The sequence below is a fragment of the Spea bombifrons genome, chromosome 11 (assembly GCF_027358695.1).
Source record: "Spea bombifrons isolate aSpeBom1 chromosome 11, aSpeBom1.2.pri, whole genome shotgun sequence".
NCBI lineage: Eukaryota > Metazoa > Chordata > Amphibia > Anura > Pelobatidae > Spea > Spea bombifrons.
The window spans coordinates 7,314,401-7,327,303 of NC_071097.1; the positions used below are offsets into that span (position 1 = coordinate 7,314,401).

At 42.2% G+C, this 12,903-nt stretch overlaps 1 protein-coding gene across 1 annotated transcript; it reads right to left on the reverse strand.

Annotated features, from left to right (window-relative positions):
• Window positions 1–3,154: 3,154 nt before the first annotated feature.
• Window positions 3,155–12,686, reverse strand: C11H8orf88 (chromosome 11 C8orf88 homolog). The gene is made up of 9 exons (XM_053449907.1): window positions 12,593–12,686; window positions 10,518–10,616; window positions 8,738–8,814; window positions 8,462–8,549; window positions 7,651–7,757; window positions 6,016–6,103; window positions 4,417–4,523; window positions 3,299–3,386; window positions 3,155–3,162 (listed from the first exon to the last, which is right to left on the reverse strand). The coding sequence occupies exons 1-9, from the start codon at window positions 12,663–12,665 to the stop codon at window positions 3,155–3,157; spliced, it is 735 nt and encodes a 244-aa protein (XP_053305882.1). The 5' UTR covers window positions 12,666–12,686.
• Between the last annotated feature and the right edge of the window lie 217 nt (window positions 12,687–12,903).

Sequence of the window (12,903 nt, forward strand, 5' to 3'; positions counted from 1 at the left end):
GAAATGATACTGTTGGGGGTAGCCACAGAAACCTTTACAAACCCAGGGCCCATAGTCAATAGGGAGGAGGCTGGCAGTCAGGCTTCTCCAGTGGCCCCAGTGATGGAGGCTTCCGTCACAGTTATCATATGCATTACAATGATTTTAGCTGAAGTGTCCTGCTAAACAAAGCCTAAAAGGCAGTAAATACAATGAGAATAATGCATGGTGCAGTTGCCACACTTCTGCTGCGCAGTCACAGAACGTTCTCTGAGCCCAAAGTACCCCCAACCACATCGGGAAAGCAGGGACAGAGGTAAGTCAAGGACTCAGGACGTACCTCTTCATCTCAAAAACGTCATACTGCTTCCTGTCCCGTTGCCCCCTTGTCATTTGCTATGGCGACACTCACTGAACCACTCCATTAGTTGCTATGGAAAGTTTTTTTTCTTAATCTCTGCGTCAGAATTTCTACTATTTATGTATAATACAAGTGGGCACTTCAGGCTGCATTAATATACAGGGTTTTTGTAAGTAAACTTACTGGGTTTCCCAAAACAACTGGGTGATCCGGTAAGTGTCTTGGTTTCTGTCTGGATACCGACAGGCTAGAGAGGTTGACGAGAAGATCTCTGGAATACGTAATTCTATCTGCACTCGGTGTGCGAAAAGAAAAAGCATAATACGAAAATGACATTTAGCTGCTTTCAACATCATAAACAATACAGCTTGATTTGTTGAATCTATATTAAAATAATCTATTGAAAATAATCTATTGAACAATATGACTAATGGGCGCATTACATTCCATGTCAGCAGATACATTTAATTGACAAAACAGGGTGAATGTAACAATTTAAATCGGGGCTGAAAAAACCCAGACTTCTAAAATGCTACATCCGATGACACCAATCATCTAACTGCATATATCACTTCCTGGCTCCTACACTCTAAATGCATTTATACAGCTCTGAGCTACCGCAAAAGGAGAGCAGTCTTCTAGTCAATGGTTCTAAGCGCCGACTATCTCGGTTGGCTCCAAATGCCTAAAAAAAGAAATGGAGCCAGCACTTGCTATTTACCACACTTTAAATACCCTGTAGTGTCTAGTTTTTAAAGATGGTTTGATGAAATAAATTGAATTGGCCAAGTTCGAGGATATCCCAAATAAGACAAGTTCTAACTTGAATAGGACTGCAACTAACGATTATTTTCATAATCGATTAGTTGGCCGATTATTTTGTCGATTAATCGATTAATCGGATAAAAAAAACGAATGTAAACTTTTCATTTATTTAAAATAATTTAATAAACAAATGATGTTAAATACAAACAGCAGAATAAAAAAAACTTTGATAAAATGCATTTCTTGTCTTTATTTCCCAACCAGCCCCCCAATTTATGCACATTTGAGCCCAGGCTTGCCACGCTGCCTCCCACATCTGCCACTCCACGCTGCCTCCCACATCTGCCACTCCACGCTGCCTCCCACATATGCCACTCCACGCTGCCTCCCACATATGCCACTCCGCGCTGCCTCCCACATATGCCACTCCGCGCTGCCTCCCACATATGCCACTCCGCGCTGCCTCCCACATATGCCACTCCGCGCTGCCTCCCACATATGCCACTCCACGCTGCCTCCCACATCTGCCACGCCGCCTCCCACATCTGCCACGCCGCCTCCCACATATGCCACTCTGCGCTGCCTCCCACATCTGCCATGTTGCCTCCCACATATACCACTCTGCGCTGCCTCCCACATATACCACTCCACGCTGCCTCCCACATCTGCCACGCTGCCTCCCACATCTGCCACGCTGCCTCCCACATATGCCACTCTGCGCTGCCTCCCACATATACCACTCCACGCTGCCTCCCACATATGCCACGCTGCCTCCCACATCTGCCATGCTGCCTCCCACATATGCCACGCCACCTCCCACATTTGCCACGCCACTCTACCCCCCACATGCCACTGTGCCTGATACGCCTTATACACCCTGATACACCACTCCGTCCTCCCCAGACATGCCACACTGCCCTCCCCACATATGCCTTATATACTGTTTATGCCTTATACCACCAGATATGTCACTTCACTGCCCCAGGATTTAGATTCCCCTCAGTTTGCCCCCCCCTTTATCTCTAACTGCACCTTAAGTTAACTTTATTAAATTAATTAAATTAACCCTCAGTTCTCATCATTAAATTAACCCTGAAGAGAAGACCCCATTAACCATAACTGCCCCTAAATTAACTCTAAATACCCCATCAAAACAACTACCCTAAATTAACCCTAAACTCCCCATTAACCACAGCATCCCCTAAATTAACCCTAAAGACCCCATCAACCACAGCATCCCCTAAATTAACCCTAAACTCCCCATTAACCACAACTGCCTCAAATTAACCCCAAACACCCCATTAACCACAGCTGCTCCTAAATTAACCCCAAACACCCCATTAACCATAGCTGCCCCTAAATTAACCCTAAACACCCCATTAACCATAACTGCCCCTAAATTAACCCTAAACACCCCATTAACCATAACTGCCCCTAAATTAACCCCCACCTCCCCTAACTTTCAGTAGCCCAAATATTAATTTAATACTTACAGTTAGATGAGTGTCACAGCCATGTGGTTCTGGCCTTCTGGGAGAAGGAAGGGGGCGGGGCCAGTTGTCACAGTGATTACAGGGAGGGACTGGTAAGTAGGAGCTGCTGCGAGTCACTCAAACGGATTATATAATGAGGGGGATTTTTCAGAGCGTTTGCTCTGAAAAAACCCTCATTTTATAATCGATAATAATCGATTCAACTAATCGATAATGAAATTCGTTGGCAACGATTTTCATTATCGATTATATCGATTAGTTGTTGCAGCTCTAAACTTGAAGAATGCACACCTCCTAAAGGTGGCATTTAAGACCCAGAACACTACTTGTACTTATTGCCCAATAACTTGCAAAAAAATAAAAACACTTGGTAGCAGTTTTTTCCCCCCATTAGCTTTTGTAGATGAGTAAAAGTTTTTTTTTATTTTCACATTTTCAGCATATTTTTTTTAATGGAATAATTAATGAAAGCCCTTCTTGTTCTGAAAAAATCCCCAATATGTAACTTGCGTGGGTTCACTAAACAAGAGAGAAGAACACGAGCTCCAAAAGAGTGTTAACAGCCTGGGTCACAAAGGGTACAAAAAATAAAAAACAGCCTGGTCCTTTACGAGTTAACTAAATAGGAGAGAATGATTACAACTTCTCACAATAGGTATTTGTTTGGAGTATCTAACAGATCCACTTTAAGACTATTTACCTTTTTCCTTCTGAAGTGTCGGTCTTTGAAATCGATAGGGAGCCGAACATTCTTTGAACATATCGTGTATGTTGTCAGCTGAGCTCCGCTAAAGGAAATATCAGATGACGTATAACAGGTGAGAACATAATATTGGGAACATCATAACGGCACAATTGCTTGAGAAGTGTTAATGGAGGCTATTAGAATAGCCATAATAATGTTAAATATAATCGAGCAAATATGGTATTCTGATTGTAAGACGACCCCCCAAAAGCTGAATATTAATTTAGGGAAAAAAAAGAAAAAATCTGAATATAAGATGACCCTATAGGAAAAAAGTTTTACCAGTAAAAGTTAATTCAAGTAAACCATTTTTTTTTTATAAGAGCTATGATTGAGAAAAATATTTTGTTTTTATTTCTTTTATTTTCCAATCTGCCCAATAAATGCCTTAAACCCTCTAAATGCCACTGTGCCCCATAAATGTCTTAAACCCTCTAAATGCCACTGTGCCCCATGATCTGCCTTTTAACCCTCTATATGCCACTGTGCCCCATGATATGCCTTTTGACCCCCTATGTACCACTCTGCCTCCAGAAATGCCTTATACCCCTATATGCTACTCTGGCATTTAGGGGGTTAAGAGGCATATTATGGGGCAGAGTGGCATATAGGGAGGTATAAGGCATTTCAGGAGGCAGAGTGGCATTAAGGGGTTTAAAAGGCATTTCATAGAGCACTCTGCCTACAGAAATACCTTATGCCCCCATTTAAGTGACAAGCCTGGGGGCAGATGTGCATAACTGGGGGGCAGGTTGGAAAATAAAAGGAAATAAAAAAAATATTTTTCTCAATCATAGCTTTATTAAAAAAAAAAATATAGTTTACATGAACATTTACTGGTAAAACTTTTTTCCTATAGGGTCGTCTTATATTCAGGCTTTTTTTCCTAAATTAATATTCACATTTTTGGGGGGGGTCGTCTTATAATCGAGCAAATACGGTATTTATTATATATCCATACATATACACAAAGTTACAATTCACAAGGACACGGCATACCAATGGCACTTCAAGTGTTAAGAACTTCTACAAACCTAAACTTCTACATATAAAAACGTATATAATAAACTTACTGGTTTTTGTAGAACGACTGGGTGGTCCGGCAAATATTTTGGTTTCTGTCTGGATACCGACAGGCTAGAGAGCTGAATGAGAGCATCTCGGGAATACGTAATTCTATCTGCACCCGTTGGAGAGTAAAAAGGTAAACATAATAAGAAAATTACACTTAAGTGACATCGAAACATATCGAACCTTGATTTACATTTCGCTGACAAGACACACTGCTTTAAGGATCACAAAAAGCACAGTTTGATTTGTTGGCTCTATATTTAAATAATCTACTGAAAAGTAATTAGAAAATACAAAAATAAAAATACGACTAAAGGGCGCATTCCTGTGTTCTACGAGTGGCTCCTTTGGTATCGTCAGCTGATGCAGTCCTCTAGCTCACAGGTTGAATGTATCGGGACACAGCGTCTCTTCTCTTGCTCCTCCCAGGAACCCAGCAGAGTCACGTGAATTTACATCACATGACTCTGCTCCGTTCCGGCGGTACAAGAGAAGTGACGCTGTGTGCGAGCAGCGCAAAGGCAGCCTTGCAGGAGTGTGCAGGAAATCTGCAGTTCAGGTAAGGGGGTAGGGGAGTTTGTATGGATGACCATGCTTGATTGAGGGAATGAATGAGTATCTGAATGAGGGAATTACATTCTTCACTATCTCTAAAAGCTGTGACAGGATGTTTGCGGGAGCTGGCAGGATTGGACAAACACGTTGCAGCAGCGGGCAGTAACGGTCAGAAATTCTGCGGGAGCGGGATTAAGAAAAAACGGTCCTGCGCAGGGCTCTACCGTGAGCTTTAAGCCTGATACGTTCGGCCTCAGACACACGGGAGGCCAGGTAGCCATTAGACTTCTCCCGAGGATGAAGCACTCAGACATGTGGCCCACATACAGCACTCACAAACACTACAGCATGACACACAAGACCAGCAATCAGTGACGTCCCTCATTACCAATGAGTTGGGTATGGTTCACAAATATGGTTTTATACACAAATTTTTTTATTAATATATATTATGGCCTGTGTTGAAGGCTGTGGTTAGAAACTAGGAATGTTACTATAGAATAAAAGGAAGTCAGTCTATTGTGGAAACCTTCGATGATGTCCAGGTCAATCAACATGCTTTAGTAAACTCTGTTTAAATTAAATTCAACCATTTAAATGTTACAAGTGATGACACCGTTGGGCACCATTAATCTGACCGTGTATACCACCTCCTGGCTCCTACAATCTAAAAGCATTTATACAGCTTTGAGCCATTTTCTAGCCAGTGGTATTAAATGGTATTAAATGCCGACTTTCTTGGTTGGCCAAGACTACTGAAAATAATGGAGACAGCACTGACTATCTTTACATAACAAAGCTTGCATGTTTTGTTACAATAGGTGATATCCCCAACCTTCATATTATGCTATATAGAGTTTATGGAGGTCATGTAACAGGAGCAATCTAAAGATATATAAAGTTTTCCACCTTTTCTCTCTAGGAACCACTTCACTAAACAGGGGAGAATGAATACATAAAACTTCTCACAATAGGTATTTGCAAACAACATAAAAAAAAGAAGGTTTGCGAAGAGCATTTAACAGATCCACGTTAAGACAACTTACCTTTTTTCTTTTGAGGTGTTGGTTGTTCTAATGGATGGGGAGCCCAACGATCTTTTAACATATCACGTATGTTGTCATGCGATCGGCGCTATAGGAAATATCAGACGACATGTAACAGGTGGGAACACAATGGTGGAAACATCAGAGTGACTGAATTGCTCGAGAACTGATAATGGATGATTCCCTTGGCGATAAGCCATGGTCATAAGAATGTTAAATACCTCAATTATAAAGACAAGGTTTTTTCCGGAGCAAATGCTCGGAAAAATACTCCTTGTCTTATAGTCAATGTCGTCTTCTAATCAGAGCTCAAATAGAGGTCTGACTACAAGACCCGCAGCGCTGCAGGGGACCTGGATCCTCCTCTATGGCAGCCTCTGCCAGCACTTCCTCTGCCGGCTTCAATGATGGAGCGCCAGCATCACATGACCTTCCGGTGCTCCACCATAGAAGTGCCAGCAGCAGTGGAGGTTGTCTGTGCGCATATTAGATTCCTTTCATATAAAAGGTTTTGGGTGCATATCTTGGGCAGATTCACTAAATACGGCACAGTTGTTTTCACTACTTACCATTGATTCTTAGAACATTTAGTGCCAGCAGGTTACCGTATAGTAACATTTAGCTAGAATCAACATGCAAAGGGCATGTATGTGCTAAATGCTGAGATATGGGCGGATCAGGGGGGCGCAATAGATTGAGGGAGTAGGGATAACGTGCCGTATTGGCTCGATTATAAGACAAGGTGTTTTTCAGACCAAAAAGTCTTATATTCAAGGTCGTCTTCTAATCAGACCTCAAATAGAGGTTTTCGGGAGGCAGAGTGGCATATAGTGGGGTATAATGCATATCTGGCGGAAAAGTGGCATATATGAGGGGTATGAGGCATATCTGGGGGGCAGATGTGCATAACTGGGGCAGGCTGGCAAATTAAAGAAAATAAATGAAAAACGCATTTTTTTCATAGGCTTTATTAAATAAGAAAAAAAATATTTACTAGTAAAACTTTTTTCTTATAGGGTAGTCTTATATTCAGGTTTTTTCTTTTTTCCAAATTAATATTCAAAATTTGGGGGGGGGGTCGTCTTATAATTGAGCAAATACGGTAAGTCATGATATCTGGACTTACCTATTTATAGTCAAGGAGGAGACAAGGTCACACAACGTCGCAATGCGGGTTAAGTGAGTTGAGCGTATGTTAGCGTGTGCCTGGGCAAGTATGCATGTTAGTGTGTGTGTATGGGTATGTATTTAAGTGTATGCATAGGTGTCTGCTGGGGCATGTAAGAATGGGGGTCTGAGTAGTGCATTAGTGTGTGGCTGTTTTGTTTTTTTATTGTGTGAACATGTGTCTTTTTCAGGATGTGTGTGAGTGCATGTGGGTATTTTTGTGTGTAAACATGGCTTTGGTTATGTTAGTATTTGTGTGACTGGCTGTGTTCGTTTGAGTGTGTGCCGAGTTTATGAATGTGTGTGTGAGTGTCTGGGTATGTGTTAGCGTAAGAGTCAGGCTCTGGATCTGCCCTTATGCCGTGTATTAAGTGTGTAGAATTTAGTATTCCTAAATGGATTTACAGTATCCCATTATCTCAATACAGTTACAGCAATAAAAACAAATATGGCTGGCAATAAACTTACTGGGTTTTGTAGAACGACTGGGTGATCCGGTAAGTATTCTGGTTTCTGTCTGGATATCGACAGGCTAGAGAGGTGAATGAGAGCATCTCTGGAATATGTAATTCTATCTGCACCCGTTGGTGAGTAAAAAGAAAAAGTGTAAGAAAATGACATCCAAGTGAAACAGGGACATCGAACCATAATTCTAAAACGTGACATCCAATGACAACTCTATCTATGGCTCTAAATTAGAGGACTGCATCGGGATGTGGGTCCGTGCGGTCAGACGATGTACCTGCTGCTCCCATAAATCCCGCGCACTCCCGCAAGGCTGCCTTCACAGTGTCTCTTTGCTTGTTCCACCCAGGAACCCAGCGGAGTAACACGAATTTAGGTCACGTCACATGCCTCTGCTCCGTTCCCCTAGGCGGAACAGGAGAAGACACGCTGTGTGCGAGCAACGCGAAGGCAAGGTTGCAGGAGTGAGCGGGAAATCTGCAGTTCAGGTAAGGGGGTGGGGGAGTTTGTATGAACAAGTATGCGTGCATGAATGAGTGTCTGAATGAGGGAATGAAATGCTTCACTAAAATCTGTGACAGAATGACAGGGCGGTAACGGGCAGAAATTCAGCTGGAGGGGGATTAAGAAAACGGTCCCGCGCAGGGCTCTACTCTAAATGCATTTATACAGCTCTGGGTTACTGCAAAATTTAGAACCATTTTCTAGCCAATGGGACGAACAATTACATAACTTCTCACAATAGGCATTTGTAAACCTCATTAAAAAGTCCTGCCAAGAGCACTGAAAACGGATCCTCTTTAAGACAGCTTACATTTTTTCTTTTGAGGTGTTGATCGTTCCAATGAATGGGAAGGCCAACATTCTTTGAACATATCATGTATGTTGTCAGCTGAGCGCCACTATAGGAAATATCAGATGATGTGTAACAGAACATAATTGTGGCTCAATCGATGAGACATGTTAAGGTAGGATTCACTATAAATAACCATGACTTAATTGTAAAAAGTGACAAAAAACAAAACAAAATTTTATATAATTTTTTTTTTTTTTTTTATATAAACATGATGAACAGTGAGAACAAACATACCAAGTCAAACGTATTTTGTGTATCTTCAAAAAAGCAGTCTGCATATTCAGCCCAGAAATTAATCACAAAGGCTGGTGCTACAGGTGGAAAAAAAAAAAGAAAAATATTATATCCTCACTTTATACGCATTGAAACGTGTAGCTTTTTATTTTACGTACTGTTAGATACAACTAGTCTTCATGCGTCACCCAACGTAATAGTATGCAAAGGATATCCGTTAAACGGAGGTTTCAGAGAAAACAGCTCTCGTTAAACCATTCGTGACCAAGGATTTTCCTTTAACCTTTCGTGACAAAGGCTGATTTTATTTTTTCGACCCTTCGTGACAACGGCCGTTTTAAAATTTCTGCGCTGCTCGTGTTTAGCTGTAATTTTATGCTTTTCTCATGCACATAACATCAACTTCGAGTCAAACCCAACATGCACACAGCATAGTCAGCCTCCCACCAACACATAGCAACGACAGCCTCCCATCCACCCCAATACAGCCCCCTCCTCACAGCACTGGCATCCTGCCGCAGCATTGTTCTCTCCCGAAGCCCAATCATCATCTGAAAGCAAGTATTGACTCACTGGCCACGTTATGAGGTACACCTTGCTAGTACCAGGTTGGGCCTCATTTTGCCTTCAGAACAGTCTTCATTCTTCGTGGCTGGAAACTTTCCTCAGAGATTTTGGTCCATGTGAACATGATGACATCACGCAGTCGCCGCAGGTTTGTCGGCCGCACATCCAGGATGCAAGTCTTCCACCACATCCCAAAGGTGCTCTATTGGATTGGGATCTGGAGACTGTGGAGTTGAACTCATTGTCATGTTCAAGAAAACAGTTGGGAGATGATGTGAGCTTTGTGACGCAGTGCATTATCATGCTAGAAGTAGCCATCAGAAGATGGGGACACTGTGGTCATAAAGGGATGGACACGGTCTGCAACAATACTCAGGTAGGCTGTCGCGCTTAAACGATGCTCAATTGGCACAAAGGGGCCCAAAGTCTGCCAAGAATGTCCCCCACACCATTACACCACCACCAGCCTGAACCGCTGATACAAGGCAGGACGGATCCATGCTTTCATGTTGTTTACGCCATCATTACGACTCATCAGACCAGGCAACGTTCTTCCAGTCTTCCATTGTGCAATTTGGTTGATTCTGTGTGAATTGTAGCCTCAGTTTCCTGTTCTTAGCTGACAGGAGCGGCCCCCGGTGGGGTCTTCTGCTGCTGTAGCCAATCTGCTTCAAGGTTGGACGTGTTGTGCATTCAGAGATGGCATTCTACATTCCTTGGATGTAACGAGCGGTTATTTGAGTTACTGTTGGCTTCTCCAACCAGTCTGCCCGTTCTCCTCTGACAAGGCATTTCCGTCACACAACTGCCACTCGCTGGATATTTTTCGGACCGTTCTCTGTAAACCCTAGAGATGCGTGAAAATTCCAGCAGATCAGCAGTTTCTGAAATATCCAGAACAGTCCGCCTGACACCAACAACCACCATGCCACATTCAAAGTCACTTAAACCCCTTCTTCCCTCGGTTTGAACTTCAGGAAGTTGTCTTGACCATGTCAACATGCTTAAATGCACCGAGTTGCTGCCATGTGATTGGCTGATTAGCTTTTTATGTTAACAAGCAATTGAATAGGTGTACCTAATAAAGTGGCCAGTGAGTGCGCACTTTCCATTTTGCAGGAACTTAATCCAAACATTAGGATTACGACATTCATCTAAAATTAACTACCGTCCACCACCAATGCTTTGTGTATACATCCATGTAAATGCCTACCGTTTTCAAGAGCTCCATGCGGAATAGATCTTGTCGGCTGAAGCGACTTGCGTATCAGACTCTGAATTTCCACTTGACCATTTTGCATGGGATTCCATTCTTGGAGAGAGGGCACTATTAGACACGCACAATGGTGATCACGCTTAATATTTTGTAAATCACGGTTTCTTTTGCACAATACAACACAGAATGTAGATAATTATTAAAAAAAAAATGTAATATTAAAACAAGCAAAGCATACATTCCTAAAAGTGTAACAGTTTAAATGTACAGCAAGGGTTAGATTTCAGTATTTGTGTCCTAAACAATTTTATTTAACCTTTTCTTGCCAGAAAAATTGAGTCAATCCACACAATCCAGTTTTTCTATTTTTTTTAGAATGATTTCACAAAGCACATTAAAGCTCGATCCCTTGGCAGAGGGTCCTTTAACCCCTTAATGACAAGGCTGTTTACATTTTTCAGTGTTACTGTTTAGCTGTAATTTTCTTCTTTCATTTTGTGCATCCACACATATACATACATATATATACATATATATATATATATATATATATATATATATATATATATACATACATACACACACACACATATATATATATATATATATATATATTTATTTTTTTTTTATTTTATTTTTTTTTTTCCAGGACAAGCAGAGCTTTCTTTAGATACCATTATTTTATAATTTCATCTAATTTACTATAAAAAATGATAAAATACAGTGATTTTTTTTTTTTTTGCACATTGCATCAGTTTCTAGTCAAACCCAACACGCACAACGCATAGTCAGCCTCCCACCAACACAAAGCTTCGACAGCACCGGCAACCCTGCCGCAGCATCGTGCTCTCCCAAGCCCCAAAATCATCATCTGGAAGCCAGGAGGACGGACTTCCAAGATATGACGTACACTTTCCATTTTGCAGGAATTTAATCCAAACATAAGGATCACAGCGCTCACCTAAAATTAACTACCGTCCCCCACCAATGCTTTGCGTATACATCCATGTAAATGCCTACCATCTTTTGGAACTCCGCGTCGAATAGATCTTGCTGGTTGAAGTGGCTTGCGTATCAGATTCTTGGCTTCCGCTGGATGTTCTCCTGCAGGATGCCATTCTTAGAGAGAGGGCACAATTAGACGCTCACGATAGTGATCACGCTTTATTTTGTAAAAAACTATTTACTTTTGCAGGATACAAGCCCCTTCTCACACAAAGCATCCTCAGACAGCAAACAGTATCACCAACCTCAAGCACACCCCAAGCAACCTCAAGCACACGGCATGGCATTCGGACGGACAAATTAGTTTCCGAAAACGTTGGACAAACCAAAACTACCTACAAGTTGTCACTGGGACCTCCTAGAGAGACAGGCTGATTGCGACAGGCCACAATGCTCACCTCAAAGCAATATTCCTTTTGTTTAATCACAATTTATTCTTCTATTGGGAGTGAATTTTTCAGAACTAAATCGATCAACAGCATGATGTAGCAGACAGCCCCTCACCCACAGCATCTTCTGCCTACCAACCAGCCCAACATGGCGCCACCGGCAAACCACATCATCATGCTCTGGCCCCGATGCACAAAGCATCACCCTAAATCAGCGAATCTCAACCTGTGGGTCACGACCCCTTTTTGGGTCGAACAACCCTTTCACAGGGGTCGCCTAAGGCCATCGGAAAACACATATTTCACAATATATAATTACATCATTTTATAGTTGGGGGCCACCACAACACGAGGGACTGTATTAAAGGGTCGCGGCATTAGGAAGGTTGAGAACCACTGCCCTAAATCATGTTTTGTTTAATCACTATGTTTACGTATAAATTTGACATTAAGTGCTTTTTTGGGGGGAGGTTTTAATCTGATAATGAAACATTTTCCCACTTTAGCCATGGAACGATACTTGGATGCACACAGCAGAGTTAGCATCCTGCCCGCTACAACACAACCCCATCTGCACACAATAATGTCAGCCTTCGGCACACAACATTGTCATTCTTCCACCGGAGAACACAGCATCATCGTCTCGCAAGCCCACACAACAGAATCGCCCTAGCCTACCTTTTCCAGGAATTCCATGACGGATCGGTCTTGCCGGCTGAAGTGACTTGCGTATCAGATTCTTTGCTTCCATTGGATTTTCTGCAGGGTTCCAGTCTTAGAGAGAGGGCACAGTTAGACACACAAAAAAACGCTTTATTTTGTAAAACATACTTTTTTGTCAGGATACCTGCCCTAACGAAGTCTTTTCTAACTTTGGTTGCAGTTTGATTCCCTACGGCACACAGCATATTCAGCCTCCTACCCACGCAAACGCGCAGCAGCGCCAGCCCTCCTCCTCTCGCCCGCGGCATCGTCAGCCTTCTGTCACT